This window comes from Carlito syrichta, unplaced genomic scaffold (genome assembly GCF_000164805.1).
Source record: "Carlito syrichta isolate Samal-C Ts95f unplaced genomic scaffold, Tarsius_syrichta-2.0.1 Scaffold136712, whole genome shotgun sequence".
Classification (NCBI taxonomy): domain Eukaryota; kingdom Metazoa; phylum Chordata; class Mammalia; order Primates; family Tarsiidae; genus Carlito; species Carlito syrichta.
Window position 1 is genome coordinate 130,043 of NW_007080808.1, and position 18,093 is coordinate 148,135.

The following is an 18,093-nucleotide window of genomic DNA, read 5'->3' on the forward strand; positions in this document are numbered from 1 at the left end:
CACCCCTAGCAACTTTTTTGTTGTTGTTTCCATGGATGAAAATAGTTCTGAAAGGGAAATATTTTGCCTATGTGGAAGAGGTAAAACAAAAAACAGCAGAAGCACTAAAAGGCATCAAATTGACAAGTTCAAAAACTGTTTTGAGCAGTGGAAAAAGTGTCTTGATAGGTATATTGCATCAAATGGAGAGTACTTTTAAGGTGACTGAAGTTTAAACATGTAAGAATATAACATTTTTTATAAATAATTGTTTTTTGGGGTCCCTCCTCATGAAGCAATTAATCTCCCATTTTTCCCAGTGAGGATCCAAGAAAAAGTTTTTTGGCAGACTTGAAACTACTTAGGGATGCAAATAAAAGTCAAATATTAACTTAAAATATAGAATAATTTAGGTACACATACATATTTTAAAATCACGTTACATATATTAATATTCAAACAGTTAAGAAACGATTTTATTTAAGTTTTTTCAATGCCTGTCAACACTTAGAGGAACACCTTTCATCTCATTGTTTGAGCACATGGCTTTCACTTCCATCCAAATTGCTCAAGATACTTTGATTTTTGAGTCTGTGTCTGGTGCCATCACGGGAAATTTTATGGGAAGCCACAAGTACCATTTGTTGTCACAACTGTGTAACCACTTAGAATATTGCATTTTTAGAATGATCTTTAAGTGACATGATTATAGTGATGTTTAACATTGGCAAGTGACACACTTAGGAATTTGTATAAAACTTCTTTGTGTTTTTAAAGTTAGTTGTTGGGTGACCCCCCTAGCTATCCCAAGCTGGGTGTTATACCATCATATGAGACTATTAAGACTTGACTATAAAAGCATTATAGTTGAGCACATACAGTAAAAGTATACACTTCTTAGCCCTTTGCTGATTTGTGATTAAGCACTAAAGGGGTAGATTTTGCCCAATGACACTCATTTTTTTCTGTTAGCTTGGACATTTTGCTTCTTATAAAGAACATTGCACTGTAATAATACTATATGGAGGCATCAGTAAATGTATAGATACTGAAGTTATGGTTCCAAAACTTTTTTTTTTTTTTAATAGAAGAGTTCCCCATTGAGTAGTTCCCATATCTTCTGCAGTTCTTTTTTGCATGGGTGTTGTGATTGGCAGTTCCCTATTCATACCATTTTGCCTCTTTACTGCAGGGGACAGCAGTTTGCTCAGCAGATACAACAACAAAATCCTGAGCTTATAGAGCAACTGAGAAATCACATCCGGAGCAGATCATTCAGCAGCAGCACTGAAGAGCATTCCTGATTTGATCAGGAATCCTAGCCCCAAATGCAAATTGTTTATGGCTCTAAAGTCTTTGCTGTAGATAGTGCTTCCCACAACAAAAATCAAAACACCATGTCTGATGTTTGAAAATACTGGAGGAAAACTTCTTGTGTATATTCTTAAAGAATAAATCTGTTTAGACAATAGGTTTATCACAGACTCGAACATGACACCTTTTGAAACGAATAAGTACCCTTGTTAAGTGCCAATATATAGCACTGTGGCAAGGCTCCATTCGCGAACTTTTATCATGTTTGTATATTAGACTTAATAGCAGAGTATATTTATTCAACAGTAGGGCTGTTTATTGGTGAGTTCTTTAGCTCCAAATTCCCTGAAGCGAAGTTCTTTTGAGAGGGGAGATGACCAAAAGAAATGGTTTCCCATACTGGTTTAGAAGAAATATACTTGCCTCTGAGCAGCATGTCAGCAAGTTTTGCTTTGATAAGTGCTACCAGAAGTGAATATATAACATGGGAACAGATACCTTTAATGCTGTTTGTTCTGGTGAGTGACAGGGAATCTTAAGAGCTGGCAGAAAGTAGCACTTGGTGCAAGGGATGTTTTGTAAAAAAAAAATAGATAATGTGAATGTACAGAAGGAAAAGGTAGATGCTCAGGTTTTCTGCATAGTGCTTAACTAATCTTGTCTGCAGTTTGGTATTGATAACATTAGCATGCTTAGTACATAATAAAATACATTTAGAAATCCTTAATGTACTGGTTAAGTCAGCAATATAACTGTTTGACCTAATTGTCACAATTTCCACAGTGGTAATCTTACCTTGGAAACTATCAAATATATCCATATATAAATAAGTCCATGGCTTAGTCTTAAATTAAGGATTTTCTAAGTGGCTTTTAATTATGTGCCCATAAACAGATTTTTCTTTTTTAACTTAGTAATTACTTGATGGATAACAAAATGCATCTTTGACTTACATTGCTTGTTCATGTACTCCTCTGTGATAATTTGGCTTGGCATGCCAGTCCTATGCTTAACATAATTTAAATTTGATACGATTTAAACATAACAGAAGATTAAAATTTTTTATTATAAATTAGATGCTATGTTAGTTAGTCCAGAGAAGTGGCATTAGGTATTAATGGCGTGGGACTACAGTGACAAATGAGACAGTTCTAATTCCAACTGGAATGTCTTGCTATTAACCATGGAATTGGTGAAGTGGGGTTGACAAGTAACGATTTCATAAGTTTTATGAGAGAAAACTAAAAAAGAAAGTAATACAAAATCAAAGCTGTAATAATAGGAATGATCAGACCTTACTGTTGTCTTCAAAATACCAATTATTTGACATCTTGGAGTTTAAAAACCAAGTTTTTCTCTTAATGACAATAATAAAACAGTACTTCTGTAATTTCATTGTAAGAATCACCCAGAGAACTCATTAAAAATGCAGATTCAGAGCCACACCTTCAATTTTGATTTAGTAGGTCCTGTAATAAGGCCTAGGAATTGCCATTTTGAACAGCACACCAGTCCTGATGTAGGTCCAGAGGCTAATTTAGAGCAACATTAGGTTAGCGGTTTCTCAGTGAGAACAGCAAACACCTAAGCACCTGGGCTAAAGCTAAAATAAAGATCTATATGTCTGAAATTGTAGACTCTCTAAAATGAAATCCCCAATACTCCATCTAAAGCAACCTCATTTTTCATGACGTTAGAATCAGCTCCTAGTGTACAAGTGTTACACAGAATGAAGTACGACTAATAATCATATAGAAGTTATGACTGTGACTTTACTTTTTTTCGTTTCAAATATGTATTTCCAGCTATTTTATTTTAAAACATTTATATAAGAAGAGGTGTCTTTGGGGTTTGCACAGCTTCTTGACTGTGGTTTTAAAAGAAGGTAGGCTCTTAATTAAAAAGTAGTCACTTGGCCAGGTGCAGCGGCTCCTGCGTGTAATCCCAGCACTTTGGGAGGATGAAGTAGGAAGATGGCTTCAGCCCAGGAGTTCAAGACCAGCCTAGGCAACATAGCAAGGCCTTGTCTCTACAAAATATGATTTAAAAAAAATTAGCCTGGTGTGGTGGTGCACGCACGTAGTCCCAGCTACTTGGGTCGCCTGAGCTCAGGAGCTGCTGTGAGCCATGATTGTACCACTGAACTCCAGCCTGGGCCACAGAGTGAGACCTTGACTCAAAAAAAAGAAAAAAAAGAAAAAGAAAAGGCACTCTTATCTGGTGTTGAATAAAAAGTATTAGAAGAAGTTAAATTTCTAGCCTATCTCAAGTGCATTCAAAATGCTTTCAGATCAATAAATTGGTAAACCTCTAGTTGACTGACAGGAAAACAGAAGATACAGATTAACAGCATTAAAAAGGGCATACATTACAAACTGTAGATATTAAAAGGATAATTAGAAAACTCTATGAGTAACTGTAGGACTATATATTATATATTCTAGACCAAACAGACAAATTCCTACAAACTACCTAGCTCACTGAAGTAGATAACCTGAATAGGACTATATTTATTGAGGAAACTGAATTTGTAGCTAAAAACCTTCCAGAAAACTACAGACCCAGATGACTTCAATGTAGTTTTCAATTTGATCAAACAATTAAGGGAGAAAATACCAATTCTCTACAGTCTCTTCCAGAAAATAGCAGAGGAGGAAACACTTCCCATCTTATTTTATTTGGCTAGTATTACCTTGATAAAATCAAAGACATCAGAAGAAAAAACTTTACTAACATTTTCATGTGCTAATATCTGTAGTCAATCTAGCCATTCTTTTTTACATGAAATAATGGGGAATTGATGCATTTCTTCCATTTCATTTTTCTATTTGTTTCTTTGCTAACATGCCACTTATAACAAATTCAATCTAGATGATGTCTGTCCACTTACCTGGATTTCCATTCTATTCAAGCCATTTTTGCTCATTAAGTACCTTGATCACTTTGCATTATAAGCTATTTCAAGAAAGTTTTGCCTGGTTGTTCTCGTGATTTTGAAAATTATAAGGAATGCCCCCTATATTTTGTTGCTTATCTGGAAAACCACAGTCATTATCTAACTAGATAAACTAGAGCATTAAAGTAAATCTTTAGGCATTTTGCTAAATGCTTGACTTCCATTAACCACATTTCATTATAGTAGCTGTAGCTCTTGTGATGCTGTGTAAAGCCGAACATGCCCTTTATATGCAAATGATGTTTTCATTTAACGTAATTAACTGCTTATCTAACTTTTATAATACAGTTTAAACAGATCCTTTCTAAGATGGCATTATCTGTCCTTTACTTCAAAGTATGAACAATATGTGCCTAGGTTATTGTTTATTACAGAGAGACTGCTCATTTATTTTAAAAAGTTAATGAACTCTGTTCAAAGTTTTAATAAAATTGCTAGCATAAAATATATGAAACTAGTATACAGTAAATAATATTTTGTTGGGCAAAATGTATTTACATAATAATGACATGCCATTTACTAATCATATATTCTTAATGCCTGATACTTTATAAAAATAAATTCCCAAATATAAGAAAATAAACTATTAATAAAAATAGGTAGAAAATCATATATTAGAAAACAGAAAATAAAATTGACAAGTAAATCTAAGAATTGAGAGACTATAATTAAGTCAAATTATAGCAGATTCCAAATGGCCATTATATATTCCTTTCTCAACTTGAGACAGAGTGAAACAGAGGTTTCATTCATGAGAAGATGCTTGAGAAACAATCTAAGTACTCAGTGCAGTAGCTATAAAGTCTTATTTCATCTTTTAGTCAATCTTAATCATTTTGAAAGAAAGACAGACTTCAGTTTTACACTGCTTGCACTTTATTTTGTACAGATTTTTCATTAATTATTATTCCGTTTTAAGGTACAGACCTTCTGAATATAGCTTTCATTCTGGACCAAACAATTTGTCATGGCAATAAATAATTATGCACTTTAAGGAAAACTAATTTTTATATTTGACTTAATGCACTCTTACAATCAAGAAATTCTATATACATTCTTGAATTTCAGCTTACCAAAATAGGATGGCTTTTATTTAACAGTATAAGCTTTTGTTTTCCTGACAAAATATTGCAAAATTTTGTTACATTCACATTGCAAAGTTGTTTACAACCTTAATTTTCTGTTTTGCTCATAATAAGTGAGATTACATGGATCGAAAGCTTTATTAAGATATGATTTAGAGTTTAAAATCAAATACCAGAAGTTAGGAATTCTTTAAATATGCCTTATGAAAATATTACTTTTCAATGAGAAAAAACCTAGGAGTTTTTGTCTTAGAATTAGAAAATTATTAGGCTTCTTAGTTAAAAGCTAATGGAGTAATCAACGACCTAAGAAATAAAGCCAATTCTGATTTGCTTTTCAGTACCTGAAAGTCAGATGTGTGTATCTGCATGTATACACAAACACCAGACACCTACCAATACAGTAATTTTAAAAACACCTAGAAAAGCTTATGCTGTGTTTCCAAGTATCAGGTTATAGGACTACCCCAGTTGTTTTAAACAAGTTTTTTCTGTTGGCTGAGGAGCTAGGACAAAAACCAGAGTTAATTATTTTTAAACAAAATATTCTGACAGAAGTTCTAAGAAACAACTGAATCTTCTAGATTGATGTCAGCAAACTATGGCTTGCAGGCCCAAGCTGGCCAGCTGCCCATTTTTGTAAATACTGCTGCAGGTTTTTGCCTACTGGCTGCTCTTGCACTTATAATGGCAGACAGAACTCAGTATTTGTGACAGGAACCATATGGCCTGCAAAGCCTAAAATACTTAGTATCTTGCCCTTTCTATAAAAAGTTTGCTGATCTCTGTTCTAGATGCTTGCTAAGAACAAATGGTCTCAAACACAGCTTTTAGAGAACATCCAATGGTCATTTAAAATGAAACAATATGTGTAGAAAATATACAAAGATAAAATCAATATATAGTTCTTTTCAAAACAAACATTTAATATTTTAACTGTTTTACAGGAAAAAATTTAAATAATATATATTTCTTTTCGTTGTTGACTTATTTTACAAAGATGACAAAAATACAGAAAGCAGTTATGTGCAACTAAATGAAAAGCATAACACTGGAAATTTCCTTCAGGTTTCCACATTAACAGCCGAAGATACCACACAGACTTGTGCAATGTCGTCATATTCATATGTTCTCTTTAAGAATGTGTCCGTTAGTCGTAAGCCGGAGACACTCTGTTGAGAAAAAGATACAGGCCTAAGTTTTCATTCACTCAGAAGAAATATGGATGTCATAAATAACTGTAAGTTGCCAGCCCCCCCCAATACTGGAGTTTCTGAAAAAAGAGCCTACTTGCAGTCCCTGTACTGAAGACAGCAGAGTAAGAGCAAGGCAGAGAGAGGAACTCGGATGCAGCTTTCCAAGCTGTCTTCCTGAAATACCACACCAGTGGATCGAACTGGTATTGCACATCTCCAAAACCAGATCCATAGTCCTTTCACTGCTGGAGGAATCAGAAAAACAGGAATAAATCTTGTTTACTTCACAAAGAGGTACCATGATATTTCTTCTACTATTGCCAATGCATTTGTTTTCTGGGTGTTTGTCCAGGAGAATAAAAAGCACAAAGAGAACTAAAAAGCTATTTTTTGTTTTCATTTCACTTACGATAGAATCAGGAAAATGAAAGCTGGCACCTTTTAGGGTTTAAAATGGTCTCAGACTCATCTGCTTGTTTAGATGTTGGCCTTTTGATTCTGTTGTTGAACACTGGCCCCCTGACGCTCATCTGTGTTAATAGCTTTGCCATTTTCTGGGAGACTTCCAGACATTTGTGTCTAACCTTGTTGCTGTATAGTCTTACTATTTCTGTTAAAATTACTCTACAGGAAAGAAAAAGACAACTGATTCTGGTCCACTGCTTTTGATATTTAACTTATGTTGCTTTACCATGCAGATGATTTAGAAAATGATTGACAGGATTCCTAAGAACTAATGCTATTCAGGCTTGCTCATTGTATTATTTACCATGAAAATACTGCTTCTGCTTATAACAGATATCATCAGTTCAGCTTAAATATGTATGTTAAAAAAGTTTCAAAGTATGCACCTTGTTCTTTTTTAAATAACCATAAGGCTCATAATGAAAGTATCACTATTTATGGCTACTTTTAACCTCATTTAGCTTTTTTTTCTTGTAGTTAGCCCCATATTTTAAATACTTATTTAAATTTTAATTTGAGTTTTTAAATACATATTGACTGTATGATATTAACTTTTATATGTCTGTCTCCCCAACAAACATTTAAAATGCCCATGATGTGCCAGAGACCAGAGTTAGATGCATTACATAAACTTTTTCATTAATTCCACAAAATTCCAGTAAGATTTATATATGTTGAGTGTATGTGTCTGTGTGTATATAGAAGCCAGGAATAACATTTTTATAGATGAGGACACTAAAAATCTAAGAGACAAGTACTTCTTAGAAAACTTACTTGAATCACCAAGCTAAAGTGAACACCAAAATAAGTTAAAAATATTTTTTTACAATGCTTTGTCAGTTGGTCAATAAACTGATTTGCTATACCTAAAAAATCCTAAAAAAAATCCCCTAACACATCCTGTATGCACAGGGTCTTTGACCTGTGTGGGGGCTCCTTATTGAGCTCTTATGATGTGGCAGTTACCGCATTTACCAAGCTGGAAAAGACTATGTTCCTTCTCTTGAATAGTTCTCAATCCAGTGAGAAAGAGACTAGTACTTATAGCAACATATGAGTGTCACTAAAAATCTAAGTTAAAATTTGCTATAACAGAGAAGGAATGATTAACTGTGCTTAGGAGGGTCTGAGTAGCTTTATAGAGTAAACAGGTATTTCTGTAGTCTTGAAGGATACCTATTTCCTATCTTCCTAACATCAAAATGTCAGAATGGATATGAAATTAAAGGGACTACACATTCACACTATGATGGTTGGGATTCATCACTGCAGTATTTTCAAAATTCCCCAAATAATAACACTTACCAAGTGGCACTGTGAGTACAAGAAGTCGCAAAGGTGATAGGACTGGGAATTCATTCTGGGTTTTCTGGTTTAAAGCTCTGTGCTCTTTGCTTCCCAATCTAGATTATGATCTTTTTACTATGAAAACCCTGTTTTCCAATCTACGATTATTCCTTACATGAAATTCAAAAACAATTTTTGGTTTCTTAGTGCTAAAGATACAGCTTAGGTACAAGTATGCCTCAGAAAAATCTATCTTACTACTTTAAATCGATCATGTAATATTCCATAAGAATTCATCTGTTCATATTTTAGTAATCTGAAATGTGAAGGAAATATAAACAATGAAAAGGATGTGAACTCTGAAGTCATACAGACACCTGGTTTCAAATTCTGGCCCAACTTTTTCTAGCTCTCAGCTTGAATAAGTCACTTAACCTTTCTGAGTTGGCTTTCTCCTGCACAGAATGTGAATGATTAATAACCATCTCATAGGGTGTGATGAATCAATGAAATACAGAAAATTCCTATCACAGTAGGTCCTCAAATATATAATATACTGCTACCCGACCAAGAACTTTGTAGTACTCAACATCAACATCACAGAATGCAGTATGTCAAAAGGAAACTTAAAAGGAAACATTGTATTAATATGATTTAAAAATTCTCTTTTAGGTAGGTGAGGAGGAAAGTATAGCCATCCACAAACAGTGGCATTACCTGCAGTTTGTAATTTTACAGGTGATATGAAAAGGCTCTTCTAGGTTTACAGTATCTGGGATTGCCTCCAAAGACAACCTAACGTCTCCGTAACCTGGAGCCTAAGAAAACAAGCAACACAGTTAACATGTATCTATTACATTTTCATAAAGGTACCACACCAGCACATTCACTCAGCTGTTGTTGGGTCTTGTTCTGAAAAAATACTTCTGATTCATTCTACTATTCCTTTATTATAATCTCTTTTGTGCTGTTACTACCTGTGGAACAGGCCTGCAAACCTAGACTGTTTTTGTTATAATTACTCCCTGTTCAGTAGAGTTAAGATAAATCTCATAAGTAAGTAGTCAGTAAAGAAATTTCAGGGGGTATGATGTTGAAGAGATGTTTTCCAGACATATTGTAGTTTCTATGTATAAAACTTTAAATAGGTAAGGTTATTGCCTAAAGAGAAAGAGGAAGATGATATTGAAATAAATCAGGAAGAAATCATGTATTTTCACAAGACACATAGGTGAGGATGGAGTGTAAGAGCATCAAGGCTTGGAAGATGCCATGCTTTATTTTAAAGTAGGCCCAGTTGGCTGGATGTGGTACCTCATGCCTGTAATCCTAGCACTTTGGGGGGCAGAAGTGAGAGGATTGCCTGAGCCCAAGGGTTCGAAACCAGCTTGGGCAATTTGGCAAGACCTAGTCTCTACAATAAATCACAAAATTAGCCAGGCATGGGGGCGCATACCTGCAGTTTCAGCTACTTGGAAGGCTGAGGTGGAAGGATTGCCTGAGCCTAGCAGGTAGAGGCTGTGGTGGCTGTGAGTGTGCCCCTGCACTCCAGCCTGGGCGAGAAAGTGAGACTCCAAATAAAAAAAATTGAAAAATTAAAAAAAATAAAGTAGGCCCAATGATCACCTAATCATTTTCTTAAAAAAAAAATTACTGCCTCAAACAGTGAAAGAATATGTCAGAACAGGTAAGACTCTGCATAAAAGGAGGCTCCTGTAGCATATTCTCACAAGCATAAGAACACTGGCAGCTACTCTTACTCTCAGAGCAGAAATGAGGTATCCAACCAATGCTTATAAGGTGACTTCAGTGGACTCACCTTCTGAGTTTCAGATGCCTCAGATTTTTAACATCTTTACAAAGATATGAACTGAGTAGGTGAATTTAATAAGTCCAAGAGTTTCAGGACATTGCAAACCAAAAAACCATAATGTATTTGGAAGTCAGATGAATTGTGAGCATATGTTACCAAAGAGGAAACAAATGATAAACAGCTATTTTAATTTGTCTTGTAAAGTAAAAAACACATGTTAAGGATAAATTAATATTTGAACATTTTTATTCCTGTTAATGCCGATTTTCTACCTAGAGATCAGTGAAGCTATTAGTCTTTCCTTCTCTAGTAATATATTAATACATTTAAGTGCTCCGATTTTTACTGACACAAAAAAATTTAAGTTGTCATAACTGCCTGCCTGCCCCACCATAAACCAAAATGCCCAAAATGTTTTTTCTAGACTCACCATTCTTTGAAGTTGGCTGGTCTGTAACCTTCCTCTTTCACCCAGATTTGTTTTCCATACTATATCCAATTTTCCAATTACTGTAACACCCTTGATAATGCCAGCTTTTTCTGCAAACTCCTTCTTGGGCTTTAGGCAATATAAATACTGGCGTGTATCCATTGGCTGCAAATACGCTCTTGACCCGAACGTAGATACACTGAGGGGGTGAAGATAGACAGACGAATAAAATTCTCTAGCATCTTAAAAACATACCAAAAAAACCCCCCAAACCATGACTGTGATTGATTGTATCTTTTGGACAGGAATTGGATGATTCACACTTCAAAGATCTAGAAAGAACAGATCTGTGGCTTCAACTCAAATGAAAAAAACTTGTACCGAGAAGATTTATTTTTCTGTAATTTTTTCAGTTGATATGGAAGATCTTAAGGAACAGATACAAAATATATCACCTTTTTATTGGACATGTATCAATTAACTGAAAAGTAAAAAAGAAATCAAAACCTTAAGTATCCTGTCCTTTTTTCTAAAATCACAGATAATAGTTTAGTGTGAGAAGAGGCATACCATTTTAAACCAAGTAATCATTTTCAAAATGAACTAAAATACCTGGAAAAGAATGGGAAATTATTGTTTTCCTCAGTGCGGGTGAAGAAGGCTATAAACTTTTCCGTATATGACCACAATAATCTGAAAGTAAACTTTTCATTCTATATTAAGAGAATCAGGTACTTTCCTCACCTATTACCTTCTTATCTCTATTACCGTCAACCCTATATTTATTCTTCCTTGTCTAAATTGGCTATAAAAAAACATGCATTTACTTTTCACAAAAAATTAAATCATCTATTCCTGTGTCCGCTTCTTTTGATGTTGAGAAAATATGTTTTTTTTTCTTTTTCTTTCTTTCTTTTTTTTTCCGGGTACAGTGGCTCATGGCTATAATCCCAGCACTTTGGGAGGCCGAGGTGAGAAGATTGCCTTAGCCCAGGGATTCAAGACCAGCCCGGGCAACTTGGCGAGACCTCATCTCTACAATAAATCAAAAAATTAGCCAGGCATGGTGGCACGTGCCTGTGGTTCCAGCTGCTTGGAAGGCTGAGGTGGGAGAATCACTTGACCCCAGCAGGTCGAGGCTGCAGTGACCACGACCTGGATGACAGAGTGAGACTCTGACTTCTTTCTTTCTGTTTTTTTTTTGAAAGCAGGATTTATTGAGAGGACAGAAAAGCTCCCACAGTGGGAGTTGCCCAACCTTTCCTTCTCAAACTCATGCTTACCCTTACCATTTCTAACTTTTCCACTATTTCTTTTCATTCCTCCGTTTTATCATTTGCAGGATAATGATGACAGTTACTTCATTAAAGTATTATGAGACTTAAAATAGCTAATTATTTTAAATAGTGAAACATAAAATGCAAAGTGCTATACTAAGATCTTTATTTTATTTTTAAGTGAGAAAGCAGGATTTACTGAGAGGACAGAAAAGCTCCCACAGTGGGAGGGTGCCCGAAGGGGCTGCCCAGATCTTTATTTTTATATGGAGGGAGGATGAATAGGTGCAGCAAAGGAGAGTTTTAGGAAAGTGAAACTATTCTGTAGAATACAGTAATGATGGATAGATATCATACATGTGTCATTACCCATGGAAGCTGAATGTAGTGGTACTTGCCCATAATCCTGGCTACTTGAGAGGCTGGGAAAAGATGATCACTTGAGCCCAGGAGTTTAATTCAGCCTGGGCAGCATAGCAAGACCCCATCTTTAAGAACAAAACAAAACACAAAATAGACCTCATAGAATGCACAACACAAAGTGTGAACACTAAATAATGTAAACTATGAACTTTCATTGTAACAAATATGCCACATTAATACAAGATATAAATAATAGGGGAAACTGAAGGGTGGAAGAGGGTGTGTGGGAACTCTACTTCCTAAGTGATTTTTCTGTGAACTTAAAAATTCTTTTAAAAAAGTCTAGTGATTAAAAACACTCAATAATGGATATTAGAAAAATATGTATCTTTCAAAACAAGAACAAACATTTCATAATTAATATTTACCATTCTCCAGCTTTGTTGACTGAATTTAATTCTGTTACATTGTACATGATAGATGGCTCCAATGAAACTTTCTCCATAAACATGGGTGAGGTTGTAATATTCTGAATCTGGGCTTCGAGAAATACTTCATCAGTCTGAGGATATGAAAAAATATCCACCAAAGTGTGATGGTATTTAAAATATTTATCTCAACAAAAATATCTTATCAATATTAAGAAAAAATATTAACCACAAAATGTGATTAGTTCATGCCTGCAAATTAAAGTTATTACAATTAATGTAAGAAAAGAAATCTTTATCCTAACATAATTAACAGGGGCAAAGTCAAGTGTTAGTCAGCTGATATCTTCTCAAACAATGGATGGGGGATAACTATATTTTATATTAACATCCAAAAATATTTATTAAACTGGAATTTCATTCACAAATATCCTAAATCTTTTAGTAAGGCATTAAAATGTTAAAATGTGCTTTAGTATGCACCTATAATTTTAGTGTTACATTAAGATAATTAGGTCTTCATTATGATATTGTAGCAGAATATAACTTCAATTGTCATATTACCTCAGTTTGAATAGTCTAGTGACCACAGTACTATGAATAATCTATTTTATAACCTTACAGGATTTAACTTTTTAAATTAAAGCAGTTTGTGAGTGGTCATTAGTGATTTCTTGGTTCATTTTAAATGTATATTTAGGGCTAACAATCAATTAAGTGAATTATACCTGACAATCTTAGAGCTTTTAAATCAAGCAAAAGATATTTTGTAGTCTTAGTGACAGATTTGAAAACTATATTATTGCTATTCAGCAATATTACAGTCATTGGGTAATTAAAATAATTCACTTTATGTAAATTTTTAATTGACTGATTATGCTAACCATTATTTTTATGCTATTTGGCTATAATTTTTCTTTGCTTAATTGAAAAATAACAGACTAACTGGGTTTATCTTTGAAACAAACTTACCTAAAAAATGATATACTAAGGTACATTCAAAAGTCATTCTTCCCAAAAGTTTCATAGTAATATCCATATAGAAATAATATAAGATAAACTATGGCCAGAAAAATTTAGCATTTATGAGCCTTTTTAACACTAATGCCAGGAAAATAAAAATAATTTGCAAAATTATTTATAATGATGAAGTTATAATTTAATGTTTTATTATCTAAAATAAAACAGATTCTTTAGTCTTTGGGACAGATGTACAGATGAAAATAGAAATACAATGATTTAGTCTATGGCCAGATCACCCTAATGTGCCCGATCTTGTCTGATCTCGGAAGCTAAGCAGTGTCGGGCCTAGTTAGTCCTTGGATGGGAGAAATACAAGTGATTTATCACTTCAAAAAATATACCAGTTAAAGGCATTATTCTGTTATTTTTTCTAAAGAAAAAGAAGAAAAAAGTAAATATATCCCATCAATCCATTGCTTAAAAAAAAAAAAAACCCACAGACCCACATTTAAATTTAAAAAACGCAACTTTCTGCATGTATTTAGGAAAAGCTTAGATAAAATGAAAGAAAAACAAGCAGCATAATGGAAAACAAGTTAGTCTGAACAGTTATTATGAAGTAATTTGACTTTAAAAAATTAAGAAGTCAGGGCTAAGGTAGTTGATGTTACTACATATGTAATGGAATATAAGCAAATGTTGCTTATTGTAAATAGAAATTTGAAAATAAGATTTTAGCCAACTTCGAAAAATTTGCTTTTCTTCTGTTTAATTTTGTCAAAAAGCCATTGTTACCTGGCCCAGACTTAAAACTAAAACTACTGTACATTTGAAAATGAACTTCAATGATATAATCTATTCAAAGAATCAAAGGATAGAACAGTACAGTATTTTATACAGTAAGTTGTTGAAAATCTCAAAATTATTTTAAACAAGGTTAACATTCCTCTTTTAAAAAACACCAAAAAAAGAAACACTAAAAATAATAATATAATTGTTTCAATATGGCAATTAAATTTTTTACTTTGTTTTTTTTTGAGTCAGTAGAAAGCAGTGGTAGGATCACCACTCACTGCAGCCTTGACCTCCTGGGCTCAGGTGATCCTTCCACCTCAGACTCCTGAGCAGGCAGAACTATAGGTGTGTGCCATCATGCCTGACACATTTTTTGATTTTTTGTAGAGACGAGGTCTCACTATGTTGCCCGGGCTGGTCTCCAACTCCTGGACTCAAGCGATTCTCCCATCTCGGGCTCCAAAAGTGCTGTGATTACAGGCATGAGCCACCATGCCCAGCTGACAATTTAACTTTTTAAACTTTCCTCACAGAATAAGACAATTGATATAATATCAAAAGCACATAAAATATACATCTTTCTGAAGTCAAAGAGATGGTGTTCATAACTAACTGTTTTTCCACTATGTTTTGTAAAGAAAGATTAATTAGGCAGAGTCAAAAAGTGGTGAGTTAGAAAAGCATATAAATTTATAATAAAAAATCAAATTACCACAGAACTGAGGTCACTCTAATGGAAAAATAAAAAAGAAAAATTAGAGTTAAATGTTAAAGAAAAAGAATAACTTTAAAACAAAATGCATTTCTGCATTTTTAAAATTTACTAAACAAGACAGCATTAGTAAACAAGAAAGTAAACAGGAAGCAACATAAAGAATTTTGACAAACCATTTTTCTAAAAAGGTGAAACTGCTACAGTTAAACGACAATGGAATAGAAAAGAACACTATGGCTGAATACTAAAACAGGAGCAAATTGTTAAAGGTATATTTAGGGCAGAGAGGTATATATCCCATGCTTTTCCAGTTCTGTAACTTCTTTACCTACACTGTAATTCCTCATAGATGACTTAGGATGGATATACACTATTGTCTACTTTCAAAATAGATACACAATGTGTGCCTTCTCTAAATTTATGTAGCAACGGAATCCTTTTTTTTTAAAAAAGGAGCACCTTGGGTAATTAGATTCCATGACCATACTTCAGGGAATGCTGGGACACAGCACTTCAAACAATTTAGAGTTTATTCTCTTCTTATTAGCAGATTTCATAGTTAGCCTTTATTTTTATATGTATTTCTGACACTACTTATTTATCAAGGGCAATCTCATTTATCACCTCTTTCATGAGAGGTATACCTGGAAATCATTTTTCCCTTCTCTACGTTCCCAGAGGACTTAAACACACTTAATGATTTGGGGGGCATGTGTGGGAGGGGCTTATATCATAGTTCTATTTGTCTCCTCCACTATAGGCAAGTTCCTTGAGGACTGGATGATGTTCAGTATTTGGCATGGGGCACTACCCAGCAGGTAACCAATGTTTGAATTCTAGCTTCTAATCTCACCAATCTTCTTTCAAGGCTTTTCTGTCTTAGAAAATTACAATGAAGTGTTTCATGAACTTGCTTTCCTTTAGGTGATTTACATACTATTTGCATTATTAGAAACGGCATCAAAAACATGTTTGAGACAGATTCAGGGTTAATAATCGTAACTGTACAAGAGCTACAGCACAGTGTAATAAGTATTACCTGCTGATATTGGTGTGGTTTACTATACCTGAAATTCCTAGATGAGGGTCAAGAGAATCTGCCACATGCTACTGGCTGAATAGTATTTGTTTGCCTAATAGGGAATATAGACTATAACAGAGAGACTCTAAATGCTGTTTGTTCACTCCTGATTTTTAGAGAGATCTATTTTCAAAAGTTTTGCATTTTACTAAAAATTTTTTTGGCTGAAGTTTGTTAGCAAAGTTTAAAGATTAAGTCTACATATAATGTTAACTGAAAAAGGCAGCAAACAAAATTGTCATTAGGATTATAAAAAACAGATTACATATAAATGAATAAAGATTACAAGAGGATATGGATTAATGAAAATCAATTACTTGCTGGTGTGGTGGAATTGTGGATCTTTTTTCTCTCTTTATGGTGAAACACATCACTTGTATAATATTTATGGAATAACTAGCAATTTAAAAAATGACTTGCAAATCACTCCGAGTGTGTTATAAAACTATGTGGGCATGGTGACTTGCGCCTGCTGTCCCAGCTACCCAGGAAGCTGGAGGCAGAAGGACTGCTTGAGCCAGGAGTTCAAGTCTGCAGTGGGCTTTGATCATGCCACTGCACACCAGCCTGGGCAACAGAGCTAGACTGCGTCTCTAAACAATCAAACCAACAAAACTGCTTGACAAGTATCTTGGGTACTGCCACATTTTTAACAGAAAAAATATAAATGGCTTAATGGGTGCCACCTAGAGCCAATTAGAGGGGGAAAAAAACCTACCTATAGCCCTATTTAATTTTCTAACAGAATAGTTAACATTGTCTCCTCATACTGCAAATGAGACCTTTTCCAGTAAAATGATAAATTAGACTATGTAAAATTCACCAAGCTGAACAGCTATATTATAATTAATCAACAGTACGGAATGAACAGCAAAAAAGGGAGAATAAATATGTAGTATCCCAAGTCACCTATCCCCCCAAAAGAAACGTCAACTTTGTAAACATCTAGTAATCTCCTTAATGAAGCTGTATCATCCCATCAAATATGCGTGCTCTTCACTCTCATGACCCTGCTTACATGCCTTCTCTGTTCTGACACGTGACTGTTTCCAACGTGCATTCCTTCCAGACTCCACTCCAGGTCCCCTTCTCTTCCAGAAGCTTTTAAAAAATGACTCCAAGGGTTCTTCCCAGAGCTCCTGTAGCACATCTTTTTATATCATTCTCTTTTCTAACTCACTATATACTATTCTAGGTGGTTTGTTATTATATGCATTTTTTTTCTTTTCTCCTAACAGGTCACTGCTGCAGGTCAGGTTCCTTAACTTTGACATCTTAGAAATCCTCCTTGTAACACAGGTGTTTTACTGAGTAAGAATTCAGATTGCTAATGGCAAAAGTATCTATCAAATTTGCCACATGACTGTAAATTTCTGATCATCTGGTTTTAGAATAATAGCGATATAATAAAGACAATCTTCATTTCATAACACTGTATTTGGGTATCTCTGAATTTACCACTGCGGTGCAAGATACATTATCTTGGGGGGTAAGAGGGCCATCAAGAAATCTGACTTTTCTGCAGCTCTATAAGTCAAGATAATATAGAATTTTGGAAAAGAAATCCAAGCAATAGGTTCTTTCTCCTATGGTAAGTTCTACTTGTATCTTACCATAGATAAAGGATAGAAGACAGAGTATCTTCTATTCTAAAAGTTAAGTTACTTATTTCTCTATTTTGGCCTAACTTATTTCTTCCAAGGAGCTTGTCAAGCCATTTCACCAGTCGCAGCAACTTAACTCTGGCTAGCCTACTGACTTCCCAGGAGACGATTTAATGGGCTGAGGTTTACTTGTCAGTATTTTCCCATGTAAATATTAAATCTATTTAGCAGGGTTAGGGCTACTAATTCAATTTTTATAATCTCCAGAACCACATTATAAATATTCAACAGATTGCTAGTGTAACAACCACCATTAAATGGAATTATAGAGCAATCATTAAT

At 34.3% G+C, this 18,093-nt stretch overlaps 2 protein-coding genes and 1 long non-coding RNA gene across 8 annotated transcripts in view; 2 read left to right on the forward strand and 1 right to left on the reverse strand.

Annotated features, from left to right (window-relative positions):
* SGTB (small glutamine rich tetratricopeptide repeat containing beta) overlaps window positions 1–2,736 on the forward strand; it is a 46,872-nt gene extending 44,136 nt beyond the window's left edge. For 4 of the 5 annotated variants that reach the window (XM_008049767.2, XM_008049766.2, XM_008049768.2 and 1 more), the window contains exon 11: window positions 1,172–1,456. In XM_008049767.2, the coding sequence (XP_008047958.1) occupies window positions 1,172–1,283 (112 nt within the window). In that variant the 3' untranslated portion in view covers window positions 1,284–1,456. Of the gene's footprint in view, window positions 1–1,171 lie in introns of all 5 variants that reach the window. The other variant, XM_008049765.2, reaches the window with a different exon arrangement.
* A 2,318-nt stretch (window positions 2,737–5,054) lies between these two features.
* Window positions 5,055–18,093, reverse strand: part of TRAPPC13 (trafficking protein particle complex 13) — a 46,375-nt gene continuing 33,336 nt past the window's right edge. Inside the window, exons 8-13 of one of the 2 annotated variants that reach the window (XM_021708416.1) lie at window positions 15,064–15,081; window positions 12,594–12,727; window positions 10,526–10,724; window positions 9,000–9,100; window positions 6,625–6,775; window positions 5,055–6,506 (exon numbers count right to left, since the gene is read on the reverse strand). In XM_021708416.1, coding sequence (XP_021564091.1) covers window positions 6,399–6,506; window positions 6,625–6,775; window positions 9,000–9,100; window positions 10,526–10,724; window positions 12,594–12,727; window positions 15,064–15,081 — 711 coding nt within the window. In that variant the 3' untranslated portion in view covers window positions 5,055–6,398. The remainder of the gene's footprint in view (window positions 6,507–6,624; window positions 6,776–8,999; window positions 9,101–10,525; window positions 10,725–12,593; window positions 12,728–15,063; window positions 15,082–18,093) is intronic. The other variant, XM_008049773.2, reaches the window with a different exon arrangement.
* LOC103251175 lies at window positions 14,840–17,582 on the forward strand. Its single transcript, XR_503709.2, has 2 exons — window positions 14,840–15,884; window positions 17,386–17,582. It is a non-coding gene; the product is annotated as an uncharacterized LOC103251175 (long non-coding RNA).